Source organism: Calidris pugnax, unplaced genomic scaffold (assembly GCF_001431845.1).
Source record: "Calidris pugnax isolate Ruff unplaced genomic scaffold, ASM143184v1 scaffold56, whole genome shotgun sequence".
Lineage (NCBI taxonomy): Eukaryota > Metazoa > Chordata > Aves > Charadriiformes > Scolopacidae > Calidris > Calidris pugnax.
In genome coordinates, this window is record NW_015090839.1 from 17,015,866 (window position 1) to 17,036,803 (window position 20,938).

Genomic DNA, 20,938 nt, shown 5'->3' on the forward strand with positions numbered 1-20,938 from the left:
CAGAATCTTCAGATCCTTGAATTTTCCCAGGAAGGCAGCATAAGACAACCATCTTCTAGCAAAAAACTCATCTCTAAATCCACTTCTGAGGTATGAACATGGAGAATGATGAAATGAGGGATATAAATCTGTGTATTGGAGCCAAATGCTGCTGTCAACCTCTTTGCGAGACCTTCCCTCCCTCAAACCATGCTCACAGGTGTTCAAAATCTGGCTCTGGTTTTACATAATGACACTTTCCCTCCCTTTTACCCAGGGATTAATGATGACTAAAGTACACTGCAAACTTTTCTGAGGAGTTTGTGTTGGGCTCTGCTTACAAATGAGGAAATTCCAGTGGTGGGGGGAGAGGTAAGAAGGAAGCTCCTTGGCAGAGACTTCACACCCAGACTTGAGATTTGCAATGAGTCGTAGTCTGCTGTGAGCCCTAACATACCTGTGCTCTTAGCAGGCTCTGGGTACCCAGGGGGAAGGCAGCTGAATCCAGAGATGGGTTCTCTGCAGGACAACTTAGCATTGTTCTCAGATGGCTTGTGTTTTCTTAAGGATAATTTGAGTTTGCATGTTTTTTTTTTCTTTTCCACTCTGCTTTTATTTTAGGTAATGCTAATGCTTTGTTGGCACCGAAGTGTAACTTCGTGCTTCTAAAAGATCTTTGCAAGAAACTGAACTACTGCTTCACCGCCCTGTGGCCAACAACTATGTGATACCCAGGGACTTGTTAGCAATAGGAAATGTTAATATAATTGCTAAAGGAAAAATGTCTTTCAAAGTCCATTATAGGAGTGGTATTTCTGTGTGCAAGAGCTGGCAAACTTCAGCTGGGAGAGGCAGAGATGGCTCTTCTTAGCTTTAATGTTTTTTCAAAGGCTTCAGTATTTTCCAAGTAGGTACCGGAAGAGAGCTGATTAAATGTGTAGGATATCTCTGAATCTTAAGAGGATTGGAATTAAACAGAAGCAAAGACAGAGTGAGCAAGTAAGAGTGAGAAACTGGATATCTAGTTACAAGACTTGACTGGAGAAGTGTGTGGAACAGACAATCATGGTAAAATCAGGATTGACAAGGATAAGCAAGCCAATTCAGACAGAATTAGGCTGGAATCTTTACTGGTGGCCACATCTTTAACTTTCAAAGGTCTGTGAAATCTTACACCTAAGCCAGCTATGGAGTCATTTGTCATGCACCTACAAAACCAATTTTAATGTGACTGTCAGCCCAATTTCTTAAATGAAAACAGATATTTCCTCTTGGGTCACAGTTGACCTAAACTGATTTAGTATCTGCCTGGGGTCTTATCAAACAAATAAGATAAAATAAGGGGTTTTTTTCCTAACTCTTCTCTTCCTATTTGTAAAGTTGAATTTCCCTGGATTTCTTAAACTTGATTTCACCCTCTAATTATCTCTTGCCTCCTGGTATGGACCAAAAAGCTCGTAAGAAATGAGATGATACATGACTTGGCATGACAGACCTTTTTTAAGGTGAGACTAAGATTTCTCAATCTTTGCTTGTAAGACAGCTAGTGCCTGGGATAACTTTTCAGTTTGAAGAGGTTGCTGAGCTCAGAGGAGGGGAGAGAAGGGTCTTTTGCTCCTGATCAGGCTCCTCCTTGACCTGAAGCCTGCTGAGATCTGGTTGTCCTGGATGCTGTTACCACTTGTCTTGCTAATATTTAGATAGCACTGAGTTGGTTTTTGGAGGATGGATGCCAACCACCACAGTCTAGGGCTTCACTGTTGCTATCTTTCTACCTATTTCTTACATTTGAGCAGGGTGAGGGAGTGCAACTTGCTAGTGTCTTCTTGTCTGAGAAATGCTGTAATTTCTACATGGGTGGCTGCAGGTGGATGGGGAGAAGTGATTACTGATACTTCATCTCCCTTGTTCCCTGCCAATGCATTAGCTTTCTTGCTATCCCCTCAAGCAGTATTAGTATCACATGAGCAGTAAGCAGTCTACCCTTCAGTTGTCCTATTCAGTGAGAAAGCAAGTCCTGCTTCTGATCTGGTGCCACTTCTACTGGTGTCTCTCTTTCCTGGGCTCATCTTGTTATAGGCTGTAGTCCAGGCTGCTGGAAAGGTGGGCAATATCCTCCAGTAAGAAGAGGAACCTTGAGTAAGTAAAAGAAATTCCTTCAGGTGAGATCAGGCCCAGTAGACTATAGGAGGCATGAAGAAAGAAAACTGCTTAACCCTGTGCAGGAGCTCACTGTACTCTTCAAAACGTGGTGGGGGTATGAGTACTACTTACTCTTCATAGTCCAAAGCAGTCACAAAAAACTATATGTAGAAGCTGGTATCACAGGCTGCTTTGAGTCTGTCAACTAAAAATGTCAGTTTGGTCTTTGTCCACTGTGAGAAGTTTGACCAGTGAGCCTGAGTATGGGCTTGTACTGAGGCCAGGTCTGAGACCAGACGGAAAGAGATCCAGAAAATCTGAGGAATCCAGATAAAGCCACAGCTGTTTTGCCACAGCTTTCTCAATAACATGCCCTGAAAAGGAAGATGAGAGACTGCAATAATCTTGCCAATTATCTGTGTCAAAGATTTATTGTGCAAAGGTCTCATATTTGCTTATATTAAGACTGATACCCTGCTCCTTTCAGGGAGGCAGACAGCAAAAATAGAGCAATATGTGTGTTAGAATTTTTTTTTTGATTCCACTAGAGAGACACATACAAATTGCAGCACAAAGTTAGCTGAGCACTTCCAGGAGCTCAGTGGGTGCAACTGGAGGAAAGTTAACCTGGGGAACGCTGTGGCTACTTGTATGGAAAGCCGTTAATCCTGGACTGAACGGCTCATGGATGAAGATATCCCACTAACTTGGATGGCTTTTAACTGCCTAACCAAGGGTCTTGGTGAAAGTGAACTTCAGCATGTTTAAGGTGGTGAAATACTGTAGAACTAGAAATGCTCTAATTAATTCCGCAAAAAATAAGGAAAGCATGTCTGCCTCTGACAACAAGGAATCAGCATAAGTGTTCTGCAGCTCCTCACCAAAAATGTGGAAAATAGTTCAGTGTAGCTGGAATCACCCTTTCTGCAAGTTGAAAGTAAACACACTAAAATAAACAGTTCTATAGTACAAAATGTTGTGAAAAAGCTGTCAACCTGAGAGAGTGAACAGTCTGTATGAAGATCAGTCACTAACATCCTTCTGCTTGATGTGGGGATTAAGTGTGTCTATAACATGGTGGGAGGAAGGGAGGTGCTTTGGTGGGAAAAGAATTTTGTATCTTGCTATGGAAACTCATAACAACCTGCAGAATCAGGGTTACCTGTAAATGTTTCTTCTTTTGAAGACACCCCTGTCCATACTTCCCTTTCTACAAAGTAAAAGCTGAAAGCCTCATAGCAGCAACCCTGACAATGAAGTGATATTCCCCCTTGCTACAGGAAAGACACTGAGGTACTGAAGGATGCCCAAAGAGCAACAGAGCTAGTGAAGGCTCTGGAGAACAAGTCCTGTGAGGAGCAGCTGAAGGAACTGGGGTTGTTCAGCATGGAGGAAAGGAAGCTCAATGGAGACATTATCACTTTGTACAACTACCTGAAAGAAGGTTGTAGTGAGGTGGGCGTTGATCTCTTTTCCCAAATAACAAGTGATAGGACAAGAGGAAATGGCCTTAAGTTGCACCAGGGAATGTTTAGATTCACTTCCAGTGAAGAAATTCCAGTGAATGTTTAGATTCACTTCCAGTGAAGAAATTTTTCCTAATATCCATATTAGGAAAAATTTCTTCACTGGAAGTGTTGTCAAGGTTTAGAACAGGCTGCCCAAGGAAGTGGTTGAGTAGCCATCTCTGGAGGTGTTTAGAAGATGTGGAGATGTGGCTCTTAGGGAGGGATATGGTTTAATGGTGGATGTCGTAATGTTAGTTTAATGGTTGGACTTGATCTTAAGGGTCTCTTCCAAACTAGATGATTCTATGATTTCTTGTAGGTCTCAGCAGGAGGGGTTCTGCTGGGAATATCAAATATATAAACCATGTCTATCACTTCAGTATGGAAAATACTCCTGACCTATGTAAACAGGTTTTCATGCTAGTGTAGTTCAGCAATAGTGATAAAATGCGACATCTTGCTCCCGAGCTATTGGAAGGTGTATGAGCTCTACTTGAATAGGCTGGAAAACCTTGCACATGAACAACTTGCTAGTTTGAAGTGGTGTTGCCTTGTTTGACTTGGCAGTAAATGGCAATGCTGTAGGGATGCTTGACCTGGTTTTGGCTGGTTTTTGTTTGTAGGTCTCAGCAGGAGGGGTTCTGCTGGGAATATCAAATATATAAACCATGTCTATCACTTCAGTATGGAAAATACTCCTGACCTATGTAAACAGGTTTTCATGCTAGTGTAGTTCAGCAATAGTGATAAAATGCGACATCTTGCTCCCGAGCTATTGGAAGGTGTATGAGCTCTACTTGAATAGGCTGGAAAACCTTGCACATGAACAACTTGCTAGTTTGAAGTGGTGTTGCCTTGTTTGACTTGGCAGTAAATGGCAATGCTGTAGGGATGCTTGACCTGGTTTTGGCTGAGTGTTTTTTTTTTTTTCTTTCAAGTTCAGCAATCAGCAGGTAGGTTACTGCTGCAACTTTGAAGAAAGACAAAAGAAATACTATAAAGGAATCCTCTCTGCATAAATCGAGAAAACATGTTTACTCTTCAGTGTATACAGTAACACTTTTTTGAATGTTGACTGTCCCTGACAGTAGATGATGGCATTAAAGCTAACCATGGTGCAGCTAACAAGGATCTTGTCTTGCAGGAGCATTTTGTCTTGGAACTATCTCTAGCTTTTATAACTCCTGAATAGTTTAGGTTGGAAGGGACTTTTAAAGGTCATTTAGTCCAACCCCCCCGCAATGAGCGGGGACATCTTCAACTAGATCAGGCTGCTCAGAGCCCCATCCAGCCTGACCTTGAATGTTTCTAAGGATGGGATATCTACCACTTCTCTGGGCAACCTGCTCCAGTGTTTCACCACCCTTATTGTAAAAAATGTCATCCTTCTATCTAGTCTAAATCTTCCCTTTTTTAGTTTAAAGCTATTACCCCTTGTCCTGTTGCAACAGACCCTGCTAAAGTACTGCCTTCTTTCCTGTAGGCTCCCTTTAAGTACTGAAAGGCTGCAATAAGGTCTTCCCAGAGCCTTCTCTTCAGGCTGAACCACCTCAGCTCTCTCACCCTGTCCTCATGCATCTTGTCTGTTATGGAAAGGTTTTTATTGTGTATTTAGATATTAAGATACTTTTTTTTTTTTGAGGTGGAAGCAGGGAGTCAAGAGTTAATTTCACACCAGCAGAACTGAAGGTCATATCCTGAGATTTCTGTGCACAGCAGGTTCTTCCATTTGTGACCCAAAAAGACTTTTGCAGTGGGCTACTGCCTGTGCTGTCCCAGGAAGGTTTGACGGCCTGACAGTCCGAGGAAGCATTGTCCAACACTTAATTCATACAAAGGGCTAAACTCTGTGGGTGGTTACCCCTATTAAACTGAGGGAAGCATTTGGTTTAAATGTAAGTAGAAAGATGAGAATTATTGTAAACACTGTAAAATACAATGCAAACAGAACTGCAGAACAAAGCAATGAAACAATAACTCTTTCCCTTAGGGAGTTAGGGGGAAAAGTTTATTTTTTCTGACTTTTGACAGGAGTTTCAGTACTGTTTTGTACATCCTTTCCTGGTTCTTTCCCTCTTGCTGTAAATTCCTGGCTGGCGTATTTCTTTTCTTGGTTAGCAGGATGATTGTTGTGGTTGTTCTGAATTGAAACCTTTTCTTAGACTAGGTGTCTGTTTGGGTCACTGTAGAATCCTCCGAAGTGGGTTTGGCACTTGAAGCAGTGAGTTTTAAGAAGCCAAACCTGGGATCTTTATGATGATAAAAGCACCCTGCTGAAGGGCCATTCTGAAAAGTCTCTACTGGCCTGCTAAAGCAAGAATTAAGATATCTAAATGATGTCTTTAAATATTATCATTTGACTTGTATAAAGTTGAGTCTCTGAAACTACCTGTCTGCAAATCAGGTATATGCAATCTTAATGAGAAGTACCTGCATGTATTGGTAGGTGGACATCACTACTGCAGTGTTTTGTAGGGGGAGCAAAGGGTACCTTATAGCTATTAACTGAAAAGGTAATACCTCTGCTAATGAGAATATATCTTTATTGTTATCTCTTAGTCCATATGTTAAAAATCCAGGGATAACCCAACCTTTATAGTATTAGAGAAAGACCCTTTCTTTTCAAGAGTGCTGGGAAGATGTTAGCCATACATGTGAGAAAGCTGGTGCTTTCACAATATGGGCAACATAAGCTACTCCATATTTAATATGAGAACATGATATTATATATGAACAAGGTAAAACTCCTGTCTTTTTTTTTTCTTCAGTTTCATTGTCTTTTGACACTTTAGAGGAGTGATAGACTAAAAAAGGTTAACCTCCTTCATTACTCTGTATAGCTCGTGCGGCCAGAATCCAAATCAGAACATCACTCTGGAGATGGCAAGGTAGACTTCCAGAAGGAGACATGTCAAGACAGCTATGTCCCCAGACAGAAGTAGCAATAGTGCTTCAGAAGCTCTGACACTGAAGTGTTGATGATAGTACATGTAAAGTCAAATGAGCTAGGGAGAAGCCCCTGATGCAGCCATCTTCCCCTGAGAGTTATCTTTGGTTAATCGTGGTCTTTGGATCACATAGCGGTAAGAATATAGTTAAGAAAAGTGAACCCTTTAATGTTCACAGTACCTCCTTTTTTAATATCCCTCCTGTGCAATGGAATTTCAGTCTTGGCATTCAGTTAGTATACCTCTACTGATGGGCAGCCAGCCCTTGCTGGGTTTTGAACTAATGAGCTCAGCTATTTCTAATATCTACTTCTTGGTCTGGTGTTGGCAGCAGTAACAACAACCATAATGAAGGCTGGATGCCAGCTTCAATTTGAATGCCTCTTTCAGCATTTAAGAAGAACTGATTTAGAAGGACTGAAACTTGTAGAGCTGTGGAGTTCTAATGGGTGGCATTTTCCATCCTGGAAGATCTACAAGAACAAAAACATTTGTGGTCTAATGAGTGTCTTTGTACAGTTGTATTTCCATTGGAGCTCCACTCTGAAAATATGGCTGCCAAACATTGTTTGTAAACTATGTTTAATCATCATGTCTCCTAATGTGATGATCTTCTAGCAGTAGAGCAGTTCCAGAGATGGTAGTTCTCTTCATGCATCTGTCTTGTTTACAATAATAGTGTCTAATAGATATGGCTGTGACTGAAGTAAGACGCTGGTGTAGACTAGACAGTAGGGAAAGAGTATTGGCTTGATATAAGCTCAGTTTTACTCTGCTTAAGTAATGTGCCTTGTGTGCATACTAGAGGGAATTCTCATGTAGGAGACTGTTCAGGGGGTTTCAAAGCCATCTTTAGTAAGACTTGATATCCACTTTTTGAATTGGGTGGTCTCTGGCATGTGTAGAAGGTTTTGCCTTATTGGGGAGAATGAGTTATGGGAGGAGAAAAGGGTTTTTATCTTCTTGCCAGTTTGGGAAGTTTAGAAATCTTATCAAGTGACTTGGAGGCTCCACTTAAATTATGCTCTTCAGCCATAACACTGTGGAAGAAAAGGGTAAAGTACTTTCAGTTCTTGAGACAAAGACAGCATGAGAAGGTGCTTAAAAGGGAGGTCTGGATGAGTTGATTTCAGGTGATAGGTTTAAAGGGAAGACCTTCATAGGTATCTAGCTACTGATAGAAGCTCAACAGAGAATGTGTTACTTCATCAAATAAACTAGTTAGTTAAGAATGCTTCAGCAAAACTTGGTTGTAATCAGACATGCTTGCAGTTAATTACATAGCAAAGACTCATGAGAAGCTTATTTGATACCAAGACTCTTCTGTCCTCTGAAACAAGGAAGAAGTGTTATGCTGTTCATTACAGCATAGTAAAAGGTATTACTGTAATGTTGTCAAACTCTCATTAGTAGAAATGTTGGGATAAATTCAAGGGAAGGGTCTTGCACTGTTGTTCTCGAGTGGTTACAGGCCCAAGAAAGGCTTTAGTGGAATTATCAGGAAGGATCTAAATGCAAGTGGAGGGGAAGATTACTGTGGATTACACAGCTGGATCCAATTAGGTAAACTTCCATCTTCTAACTCTTCAAGAGGTTGGAACTGATGGTCCCACAGCTTGTCCGTTCTGTCTGCAGTACTCTGAGCTCTTGTAAATAGGGAAGAAGCTCTCCTAAGCTTGCTGCATAGCCAGTCCTCCTAGAGGTAGTAAAAAGGGGAAAACAGGCTTAAGAAAGTATTCTTTCATAGCTGCTTTTTTTTTTATGTGACTAAACTTCCCATGTGAGTGCACAGAACTCTACAAATCCTGGAACTGCCTTTTAGTGGTTTATGCAATGGAGGGGAAGAAAGCATGTACTTCAGTCTCTTACATGATTCAAGAGAATCAGGGCCAAGAGGGTTTGCTCCAGATTATGAAGAATGCATGCAATGGTTTAAAGCAAACAAGATGGCATTTGTGTAAGGATAGGGATTACTCTTCCCAGAAATTTTGCTTGAGATACTGTCCTTTGTTAAAGTATACACCTGACATTATTTCAACCCTTTTGCTTTCCTGAGAGCTGCTTTTGAGGAAAACATATCCTGTTACAATTGAAGAGCTGACTTCTCACCTTCTAATGACAGCACAAAGTTGTAATCCTGCTACATTTGCTAGGGGAGAAAAACAGCCTCGACTATCATTATGACAAACTAAAGTAGGGGATATTGTTACTCAAAGGAGACTGACTTGGCATAAGTTATGCAGAAAGATGTTTTGAGTTTGTTTGTGAGTTATGCTGAATAAGCAGAAGACTCCCTAAACCAGAAAGACTGGATCAGGTTATTAAACAGTACAATTTACTAAAGAGAAGATTCCACCTTTTATGTCAATGGAAGTATTGCCATCGTTTGCTTTCGGACAAGAAGTTAATAGCCTGACTCTGAACATCTGGATTTTCTATCTGGTTCAACATGTATAGTAGCAAAGCTAAAGAGAAGAAATAGTCCAAGTTAAACATGCCTTCTCTTGTCAATGTGTTTGACAAATTAAATTTAATCTCAAGTTTGTTCTAGGCTTGCATGTCATCTTGGCTGCAAGAATAATCTGAGTATGAGACTGAGTTTTGACAGAAGCTGAAGTAATGTTATTTCAAAGGAATTAAATCAGTCTCTACCTTCATATTGCCAAACTTACTAGAAGGCTTACAAGTTGTGTGTTAGAAATGTGAGACTTAAGATGAAATTTCTATTTTGTGTTGTAGAGTTCTGGTTTCCTCTTCTGTTCAGTTGATTGATATACTCATCTGTGGTACAACTTCTGCTTAAACTTGATGCTTATAAAATTGAAGTCACTTTTGAGAATGGTGATACAGGCATGTGAATAAAAATTCTGCAGAAGGGAGTATTTTAAAATCTGAAATGAACTTGTTCTTGATGTCTCTGGCACTTTCCTTCCCACAAGTTTAAGCACTTGCATAAACCTACACCTCAAAAGCAAAAAAGATACAATTTTAGAAGTTCAATTCCTGACTGCAATGGCTCTTTCCTTTTCTGTTAAAAATAAAAATACAACAATAGAACACCTCAGTAGAGCTTCTCTGGGCTGAAGTTAAATTCTAAGAGTTTTTCCTGAACCATTTGTCATAGGTGAGCCCTTCAACTATGCTGTTAGGCAACTTCTTTGGATCTAGTACTTCATCTTCTAAAAGCAGAACACAGCTGCTGCATCATGTTTGGGGATCAATTTGTAAAGAAAACCCAAGTATTATTTTTTTATCTAGAAATCATCTATCACGTGAAGCACAATACTTAAGCGATCCCCTTACACAAATTAAAGATTGAGGGAGGGAGAGGGGGGAAGGGAGAATCACTGTAGAAAAATGAGGTTTATATCCTTTAAGGGCAGAAAACTGTCTTGAATTCAAGTCATACAAATACAACTGGAGTTTGGCTGCTTTGTGATGTGATCCTATATGTTTGCCCAGCCTTCACCATCCTCAAGAACAGGCCATGTGCTTTGAACCCATTCTTGTTTGCACAGCTGGGGGCCTGGGGTTGAAACATAAGTGGTGCTTTAACTCAGGCTAGACTCTTCACTTCGCAGGTGGGAAGACTCAAGGAATAAAAGGATTACAGTATCCTTTTTGTAAGTCCCTCCTATCTGGGGAAAGTGCTGTGCCCTTCTAAAATTTGTTGGAAAAGCCTTAAGTCTCAGTATAAAACTGTAGGATGCTAGAAAACACGTACACAAGGACTGGAACCTGTTAAGATGCAGGACTTGGAGAAACTTTGGTTGAGAAACATTCTTAAACTCAAAGTTGTCCACATGCAGGCAAAATGCAAACTGTTTTTTTTTCCAAAAAAGGCATATTAAAATAAATCAATCTTTCCCTCCCCTTGCCCTAGAACACAGAAGAGACTTCCCAGGAAATGTGCTTCAAAAGCCTTTTTTCACTAGATAAGTTCTGAGGCTGCATGGACACTTTCAGGAGAGAGGCTGGACGTTCTGGTCAGCTGTTGGGAGTTGTGGTGGTTCTGACTGGTTGGTATCTTTCTGCACATGGAAGACTGCTAGTCCCTTGACAGTCCCATCTCTGGACTTAGACTCCCATCTAAGACTTTCACATTTTCTCTCTGTATTTCTAGAAGCCAAGCATTTTGGGTCTCTGGCTTAGAGCAGGATCTTTGACATCTTTGAGGCCTGCTAGGCTTCTGGTTCCATGGCAGGAAACTTGGCTGAAGTCCCAAACCCATGGCTAAAGTTGAAGTCCTTGCACCCTGTAGGCAACCTGCCACGGAGCTGAGAGTCTATAGTCGTGATTAAAACTGGGACCTGGCTCCAGCTCTTCCTCCAGTATGGCTGTTTGCACCAGTTTGGAGCCTGAAATGAAGGCATAAATCTGTGAGGTTAAAACTAGGAAATGTGAAATGATGCTTTCCAACAGCAACAAAAACGTCCAGAAGTTTATAGTCTCCTCTAATGTATAAAGTGGTATGATTTTCCTGGGGAATTCTCCCTGGGAAGGACTCACTCATTAAGACAGGCCAGTCTGAGTGCTTAGACAAATGGTGAGTTGTCTGAGCTGTATGAACATACCTAGGCTGATCACTCTTTCCAAAGCTGTATTCTAAGGGTCTTCAAACATGAAATCTGCCAGAACAGGACTAAGGCATTGCACGTGCTGTTTTCTTGATCTCTCTACTCCTTAGTTTTGGTAGGCAGCAGCCTGCAGCACTAATTGGAAGTGAAGCTGCTAAGCAGCAGAGGAACCTCTGTTTCCATCTGTAGTGGACTCTTGTCTTGTAGCTTTGTTTCTTAATAGACTTCCACTTTCTCATGTTTATGTCACTTGGGGCTTTTGCTCCCTCTTTCCCCCGAAGCCTTGCTAAAGCACATTTCTCTGGTACTGCAATGCCTTGGCCATTTCTTGTTGCTCCCATCACAAAGGGCTGTGCTGTTCTGTTTGTGCTTATAATGTACCCAGATGGTGAATAGAATGAGTGACCACCAAGCTCATTTTCACTTGTGGGGTCAGACCTTTCTCTGCTAAATAACACAAGTGTTCCCAGCTGCTGTGCAGCTGCAGGGAGTCTGCTTTCCTTCACAGGCATTAAAAAGCCTTTAATCAGTGTTTGTTGTTTGTCAGCAGTGGTGTTGAGGTGTGGAGAAAAAGAACAGATATGCTTTGTTGGCAAAGTTAACTTCATTCTGACCTCTTATCTTTCCTTTTTCTTTTCAAGTCTGAAGAAGCAGAAAGTAGTTTGGGAAGTGGTTTCTGCAAGCACCTGTGTAAATGTATTTGCTGAAGGAGGGGGTTTATGTCCTTATGCAGATACAGCATTTGACATAAAAAGATGCTCTGAGAGAGCTGCGTTGAACTGGAAGCTCTTTAGGGCAGGGTTTCAAACTGACTGGTATAGGAGTTGTACAGGCTCTCTTAACGTAAGCAAACACTATAAAAATACAAATATTGTTGTCAAATACTAGTATTACTTATGCTTATTTTAGTATTGAGTCTACATTTCAGGAATACCATTTGCAATCCGGTCAATTTTAACCTTTCCCTGGAAAATAGATTATTCCTGCTAGTGTTTGTGTGGTTTTTATTGGGTTTTGTGTTTGATGTTGGTTTTGGGGTTTTTTTTAGTTCTGTGTTTAATAGTTCTCCTCTCATGGAGGAAAAGGGAGGAGAGAAAAGGACTGATAAGCCATTAACACCATCCCCAGTCCCATTTGTTTTGGATCCTGAAGCAAATGGGAACACAGGTATCAAAAAGAAGCTTTGAGAAATCTCAGGGCTAAGATCGTTGTTTCCCTCTTCTTTCTAGATGAAGTTTGGAAACCTTCTGGTGCGGCACATATCTTTGCAAGGTTACTTTTCCCGTGAGTCCAGATCTGTTCACGCTGTGTGTCTGTGTGTACAGCACCAAGTGTGTACAGCTGTGCAAGTGTCGATGCTGTTGTTTGCAAAGCCTGATTGTGCAGGCATCCTGAGGCTTTGATTTGAGCTTCAGGGGTCATGATGGGACACTTGGTGTTAAAGGTGGAATACTTTGTCTTGCTATGCTTCCTCTGGTTTGAAGGGACCAGAGAACAGTGTTGCTGGCTGGGGTGGGTTGGTAGCCAGGTGTCAGGCACCCTATGCACATGGCTCCAGCTCTCTGCCCTGCTCAGCATCATCTCTTGCAGTGACCACAGTGGTCTCTTGGAGCAGGGCTGTGCTCCTTGGAAAAGCAGTGCCTGCTTGCTCAAAGTGGGAATAAAGAACTGCGAATGAGTAACCTACAAATTGCAGTCCTAGCTGTCAAAATGATAGATTTGTGTGTGCTCCCCATGAGCAGACACATTTTGGTGTTCATCCAGTGCTTTTCTTCAAGTGGCTGAGGCTGCTCACAAAGGAGGTCAGTTGTAGTGCTCTTGGACAGGCAAAATGCTGGAAAGAAAACTTTGTGCTGGCAGGAAGGGATGGATGCTCAAAAGAAGCTAGTATGTTAAAAGTCTCTGGATGATCTGTGTTGATGATTGCTTCTGAAGCCTGAATCCTTACCAGCTAGAAGTGGGGTGAAGAACCACCGTTTTACTACCTGAAGGCTGGCAGGGCTGCCAAGCAAAGAGAAGGGCTCTGAGCTACAGTGGAGCAAGTGTCCTACTGCAGGGGGGAATTTTTGAAGCCCTTCAGTAACATCTCCAGGAGATCCAGCCTTTCTGGCAGTGTTGTCTGATCACATGAGAAGAACCCTGATCAGACAGGCATGATCCTGGATCCTTCTGGAAATTAATGCAGACTTTTACAATTATAATCTAGCCGAACAAAACAAGCACCATCTTGTGCAACTACATAAACCATAAACTTTTTTGGCAAGGCAGGTGTGGCATCTTCAGTGTTTGGAAAGCACCTAGCATGCTGTGTGGGCTCTGAGCAGTAATCCAAATTACAAATGCTAAAAAGGCTTTGATTTTTTTTTTTATTTTTTTTTTTAAACGTGGTTCTTGGCTTAATTTGGGTAGGCAAGAACTTCATAGGCTGCATTGGGATGCTCTGCATGTTTCCTCAGGCCCTCATAATTAATCAATGCTGAGCTGTTCCTCCCTATCCCTCTGCAAGGAGGCACCACAGCAAAGCTCTTCCATAGCCTTAGGTTTAGCTCATTTGAGTCAGCCCTGAGAAGGACTTTGTGTTCTTCAGAGATGCCCTTTCAGGGAGGATGGGAGTTTCTGGCCTGCAAGGCCCCTCGATACTAAGTATTTTGGTACAGGCTGCAGAAGGCTTAGGGGAGTTTTCATGATGTAAGCTGAGTTTTCAATAAGTTTGTAATATGGCTTAACGCTGAGAACCGGTATTCTAGCTTTTTTGGTGCCCCTCTGGATAACTCTGATCTGTGGAACTTGGCTTCTGACACAAGGAATTTGCAAAAAGTTTCATGCCAGTACCTCAAGCCCTCAAAGTTGTGATAAATGGCAGATGCGTGCATTCCTCCTAAACCAGAATGGCTTCTGTGTTTAACTGAATATTTAATCGCTGTATGTGCACCATACTGTGCTATCAGGCAGCTCTGCTTTTAGAGTCTGTTTATAGAGACCGCTGAAAAGCCTTGTGAGCCTTTCAGGATCTCTGACATCACATGCTGGGAGGAAGCTAGAGCATCTTCAGGCTGCTGCTTTTTGCTGTATGTTTACAGTCGCTGGTGATCTTTGCACCTTGGGGGCTACAGAAAGACATTGCTGTAGCCAGAGCAACTCCAAGCTAAACTGTGATAGTCCAACCCCTGACAAGAACAGGGCAAAAATCTGGTCCAGCTTTACAGTGTTTTTATAGTCTAGTCCAGATCTCTATAAACCATTTAAAATTGCCTTCAGGTTTAAATTTTCCAATTTCCCATTTGGAACAGGTGTTGCCAGGTTATAGAAAGTGTTGCAGAAAAGGAACAAAAACATTTTAAAAACTCTGCGCTGTTACAAATTTTGGCAAGTCTCTGACATGAGATTTTTTTTTTTAAAAAGTTTGCCCCACCCAAATTAAAACAAGTGCAGACCTTGCTTACTTTTCCCAGCTGTCATGTTTAAATAGGGTTTTTAGTAATGCATGAGTCTTCAAAAGATCCAGCAGTACAGAGCCCGATATGTTTTTATATGAAAATATGCAACTTCTCAATTGTTTCTCATCTCATTTAATTGGGAAGAGAAAGGGGGTGAAGAATTTTTTTTTTAAATGTCAAAAAACAAATTTCAGAGATGCGTGTTCTTGGAGTGGTTAAAAACCAACCCAAACTAGGCTTCAGGCAATGTTTTTTCAACAGCTCTAACCTCAAAGCTCAGAGCAGACAGCTTTGTAGGCAACTGTAACACCAAGGTGATTATGGCAATGACTCACACTTCCCTGTAAGGCATCCAGCTATCGACACACTCGGGGAGCCCTGGCTTTGTGCGTGCAGGCAGGGTGTCAGTCCATGCCCACTTGCCAGCCTGCTCCGAGCTGCTGAGCTCATTCATAACCACTTTGACAGCGAGCTGGGACATTGGTGTATCGGAGAGCAGCTCTGGTCCCACAAGGCTTGTGAGAGGCTGAAGAGATGGGAGCTTGGGAAGGGGAAGTCCAAGGCAGGTTTAACTTCCCTTCTCTTAGCTCAGTCCTCAATGAAGTGGTTTCAGGAGTCACCTGAGAATCTTCCCCGTGAGCAGGTGGTTGGGTTTGGGTAATAGCTAAAGGTCTGGCTGACTAACCACTAAGTGGGGTAGCATGGGAAGTGAAAAGGGCTGCTACTGTCATGTCCTGGTAAAACTCTTCCAATGGTTATGGAAAAAGGACTGGCAGTCGGGGTCCTCAGGAAGGCAGTATGAACTTGGGAAAGAGACCTGGGTTTCTCTATAGGCAGAGCACAGCTGAGAGTACAAGAGTAAACTACTGCCAGATGTTGGGATTTGCAGGGAACAAAGGAACAGAAAATGGAGACTCATTTATATGCATTGTGCGTTTCCCCCTCTCTAAAAGATAAGGCAGAAGCCAAGCTGTCTTCAGAGAAAGGAAATGGCAGTGATCGTGGTATGGAGGAAATCTTCTGGGCAAGGAATGGGGAGACTGGGGTTGTTCGCATTGAGAGACTGACAAGAAGTGCCAGTTTTATACAAAACAGGTGGCATTCACACTGAATGCTTGGGAGGAAATATTCAGAAAGATGACAAATTCAAACTTCTGAAAGGAAAGGGCTTTTCACGTAGTGTGCAATTAGGTTGTGGGATGCATAGAATGCAATTGCCAGGTGGGCAGGATGTCATCGGGAAGGAACAGAACACGGCTTTGGGAGCGTGCAGGTATGCTGTTGCGGGTGGTATCCACAGATGACATAAGCAATGCTTTAAAAAACAAATAACATAATATAAAGCAGGCCACATCCATGGTTCAACTACCGAGGCCAATCTTGATAGGTTATTTGGGTTCCTCCATCCTTGTTGATAAGTTTTTTGCACTTCTGACTAAAATTGTCTAGTACAGATGCTGTTTGTGGCAGGGCCCTGGGCAAGCTGGGCTGTGACTCAGTATTGCCCTTCCCGTGTGGGTTGTGTTTGGCTTTGCACATCTTAGGTTTTCAGAGGTGAGGCAGAGTGAGTAATGTTTCCGTTCTATTAAATAAAATGGAATGGCAAGGACCCTTAATTTTTTTTTTTTTAAAGATGTACGTGTTTCATTTTAAGTTCCCTTCAGGCAAAGTCAGCTTTGGTAGGCAGCTTAAACTGCATTATAGACCATATTGCTATTGTCATAAAAACAAAATACACTGTGCTGTGCTTTGGGAAACCAAACAAAACCAATTTTTTTTTTTTTTCTCCCTCCCTACTTTTTTCACTTCCTTCAGTTTTTAATTAGCGACCGTGACAGAGACCCTCAGTGTAACCTGCATTGCTCCAGGTCCCAGTCCAAACCCCTCTGTGCCTCTGATGGCAGAACATACGAGTCCATGTGTGACTACCAGCGAGCCAAATGCCGGGAGTCGAGTCTGAGCGTGACGCATCGCGGCCGGTGCAAAGGTAGGTGGATTTCAAGTGCCTTTGAGGGGAGGAATGGGAGTCCTACCTTATAAGAAACTGGATTCTTAGACCCTTGAGTTGAGTACCATGCCCTGTGAGCAATCTGATTGAAATGGTACGTTCATGTGAGCATGGGTATCTGACTCTGGGTTTAGGTGGCAGGAATAAGAACTGACTGAATTATCAATGAAAGAAGGCAAAAGAGCCACACATCACTGAAAAAGGGATGAAATATGTGTCTGCAGAGCAGGCAAAACTGGCTCTATGGAAATGCAAAATGAAATCTTGAAAGAAGACATCTTCCTTGCTACCTGTGCCACTGAGGAACTGAGATACCCTTGAGTGATAGGAATGTGGAGTGGAGAAGAACGTGCAGTGCACGTTGGATGTCCAGTCCCTTTTCAGACATATGCAGCCTTTCTGTGTTGAGCTAATTTAGAAGACAGAACGCATGCAAGGCTTTACATGGCCTCTTTTTTGCTTGTTTGCTGTTACACATTACTTAAAAGTGAGAATATTGTTTTTCTCTCAATTGAACTCTTCTTCAGCATAGTATAAAGATGAAGTTGCAACTTTTTTAAAGGAGTATTGCTGTCTTGTCACACAAGTGGTTTGCTTCTTCAGGGAAGTGAAAAATCAAGTTGAGTGCATTTTCTGAGAGCACATTTAACTCAGAGGGCAGATGGCACAGATGTTTTTAGCAATTGGTTAAAGTGACAGGAGAAACTCATTAAAATCCCTGTGGAAGGTTAAATAAGCATATGTTTAAGCCTGACTTTTGTTTATGAAGGCTTTTTTACTATTATAAAAGTGTCTCTTTGTCAGAATTACTTGTTCTAAAATGGATATCCCTTTTCAATGTATTGACAGGCTTTATAGTTTACATGAATTATGAGCATGACCTCAAATATTGCTCTTTTAAACAGTTTCTCATTGGAAAAAAGCTTACTTGTATGATTTATTATTTTTTTCTCTCACCACTGCTGTGTTGCTGTGTGGCAGCTTCTCTCCTGTAGCACAGAAAAAGGCTGTTGAATCATCCTGCTTTCTGAGTATTGGAAACCCAGAAGCTTTCTTTCCAGGACTCAAGAAGCTGTTGGGCTGTTCTTGCCAGTGATGCATTTGAGTATCACAATAAGAAGCAGAAGGGTGGGAATCCTGCTTTTGCTTTCATCACTTGAGCATAGTGGCTTAGATAAGCCACTCCGTGGCTGATATTGGCATATAAACTGGCATTGTTCAGCCACTTAAAGCATGGGATCTGAAATGTGGTACATCCATATGCAAGAGTGACTGTTTCTGGAAGTGAAGAAAATATTGGTTGCCAAACTACACAGCCTGCTCTATATCGTGATTGCAAAGAGTCCCAAAAAAGTAACTAAAGACTTTTTTGTCTTAAGCACAGTTCAAGTATACTTTCCTTTCTGCTCTCTCAGACACAACTGAATGTTTAACTAAAACTACTCATGTTCTCTTTTTTTTTTTCCCCCTCTTACCCTGTGATACTATGCAGTACCTAATAACTTCGATGTGTTTGAGAACTGCAAGTCTTGCTTTTAACCCACTAACACCCTTATGAATCCCTGGGAAGTAGGAATATTCTTTTAACTATTGCATTCAAATTTAACCTTGCTGGTAATTTCCATGTGTGCCGTTATTGTAAGGTATTTTGGTTTTCTGGTCACATTAGGAACATGACCTCTGGTTGTTCTTGGCAAACACAGGCAGTTGTGAGGCAGGTGTACCTAATTACTGGTGGCTGGCCAGGTCTGTATCTCATACTCACACAAAAGAAGGTATCACCACCAGTGTTCCAGCACCTTCTACTGCTGCAGTAGGGCACCAGGTTTACCCTGACCAGTCTTCATTCCTTCTGCCTGACAGATGCTCTACAAGGGCACTCCCCTGGGCCATCGAGCCCAATCACATGCAATTGTGATAGATACTGTATCCAAAACTTATCCTTATAAAATGAGCAGTTTTAACTTGCACTTCCTTCTCCGAGGAGGGGAGTTGGGGAGAAGAACAGATACATAAAATAATGAAAAGGTGTGTTGTGGACAGCAAAGTATAGTTCTGCACCCTATACTACCACTTCCAATTTCATATGGTGATGACTTGAACTGTGCGAGCAGAATGGTTTCTGTAGTGGGGACAGAACTTATTTGATTCAGCTTAGCTCTCTGTTCTCTCTCAAGAAGCTAAGGACCTTTAAAGGTGAAATCTTGCCAGCCCTTTGGGAACTATAACTCTTACTCAGCTCTCACTCCTTGATAGCTTCCTCACGTGCTTTTCAATGAAATTCCTTTAGTGCTAAATTATCTGAACTCTCTCCGAACCCTCACTCACACATCACAAAGGGTTAAAAGTCAGGAGTAACTTAAAATGATCAAACTATGGCATCCATGACAAATGGAGCCTCATTGATGAGATTCCAGAGAACAGTTCCAGATGGCATAGCTGTGCATAAACTACACAGCCAAGCACTCCTACCTGGATCTTTTGTCAGCAAGCATCTTAAGATCTAATGTCGAATAAGAGTTCTGCCACAAAACCTTGCAGGGCTGAAGGACAAATACTTGTTAAATGAGTCTTGGCAAGCTGTCAAGATTATGCAGTGATTGTTAGGGTATATTGGATATCTGTGGCTTAAAACACATTTAAGTTGTATGTTAACCGGTTGGTTTCTAGGAATTTGTTTGGCCTATGTAATTTAAAAAAAAAAAAAGGGTGGGGGCGAAGGGTGGGAACGTTCTAAAAACTTCCCTTTAGATTTATAATGGTTGGGTTTAAAAGTCTGCTGGTACAGAGCTTGTTCTTAAATCACAAGTCACTATGTAGGATGAACCTCTCTGTAAGTTACCGGTGGGAATTGTAAGAAGGGTCTTCAGCCCATCTCCTGGAACATCTGGAAGAACAGAACTTTTGTCTGCTGGAAAGGAAGATCTTCTGACTAATAATGGGCTGTTTGAACGATCTCCTTTACCTACTGTTCTCATTGGACAGGAGATGATAATTGAAATCACTATTTTCTTTTTTTAGTCTACTTGCTAAATCCATGTAGTTTGTCTTTGAACTTTCTTATTCCTAGTCAAGGGAGAATTAAGTGGATCACTCCTTGGCAGCAGTTAGTCAATAAAATCTGAAATGATGCTTTCAATCATGTGCAAATTTAGTCATGTTTTAAGCTATGCTCCAAATAACTTCGGGAACTCTTGAGTAGAAATGGTATGTAGGTATCAAAGAAGGAGCAAAGCACATATGCATGAAAGGAAAGAAGTTGGAGATTGCAGGTGTAGGACTTGTCAGAAATGAAGTGGAAAACAAAGGGGAGAGTGGAGAATGATTGACAGTCTGTGAGACAGATGGGCATGTTTTTGTAGTGTGCTCAGGTTCCATTTTTGGTGGTTTTATGCAAAGACACAGACCATTGGCTGGAGTAAATGGGTATGAATCTGCTGACCTCAGTGTAGCTGGGCTGCTTCATGCCTGGTGGGGACCTGGACTGTATCTGAGACAGGAACTAGAAATAGTTCAAAAGCTGCTTGCATCAATTTTTACCCTTTGAGCTTTTGCTAAAAACAAAGTAGAATTTAAAAGCCAGATTTTTGTGGTTGTATCATATAGGTTTGCTGCTAGCGTTACATGGATGCCTGGAGATGTTTTACTTTGTGTTATTAGGATAGCTTGGGTCTTTATACCATGATGATGTGTGGTGTCAAAACTGCTTCTACCTGTTAAAGAGAGGATGCAGGAATTCTTGGGTCCTATTCAGGAGTGCACTGTGTATATTATGAGGGACATGGTGGTCTCATTTGAATAAACTGTTCACGGATAAGATCAACGCTGGTAACTAGCCAACTTCATTGCAAAATCCAAAATTATGTGCACCTGCGTTCTGCAGATTAGGCTACAGATGTCAAAAACATCACTTGTAGTTCACAGTCTCATAGTTGCCAGCTACCAACTTGAGAATGAATTTTCTTTAAAAAGAAGCTTTCTGAGTTGCAATAAACCTGTCCTAAGTTTGAAGATGTTTGAAGTCAAATTATTAAACAGCTCTGCTTTTATAAAAGTCATCCTGTTTTGGTTTTTCACCTTCTGTCTGGACAGTGAAACTGGAATGCATTAATGCCATTGTGTTATCTAAGCTTGGTGTTTGATACTCAGAGAACGGTTTTAAGAAGTAAGTAAGTGCTGAAACACTTGGGGAAAAAAATCAGAATGTACAATAGGGTATATGAATCTACATCATAACATCAGGCTTTAGTAAAATTTGTAATGCATCTTATTTGGGGTGAGCTATTTGGCAGCTACTTTTTAACACTTGGCACTTATGTAATATTTTACATTTTCTAAT

General features: G+C 41.5%; 1 protein-coding gene across 2 annotated transcripts in view; it reads left to right on the forward strand.

Annotated features, from left to right (window-relative positions):
* Positions 1–16,411: 16,411 nt before the first annotated feature.
* SMOC1 (SPARC related modular calcium binding 1) overlaps positions 16,412–20,938 on the forward strand; it is a 90,874-nt gene continuing 86,347 nt past the window's right edge. For both annotated transcript variants that reach the window (XM_014941839.1, XM_014941840.1), the window contains exon 1: positions 16,412–16,578. In XM_014941839.1, the coding sequence (XP_014797325.1) occupies positions 16,509–16,578 (70 nt within the window). In that variant the 5' untranslated portion in view covers positions 16,412–16,508. The remainder of the gene's footprint in view (positions 16,579–20,938) is intronic.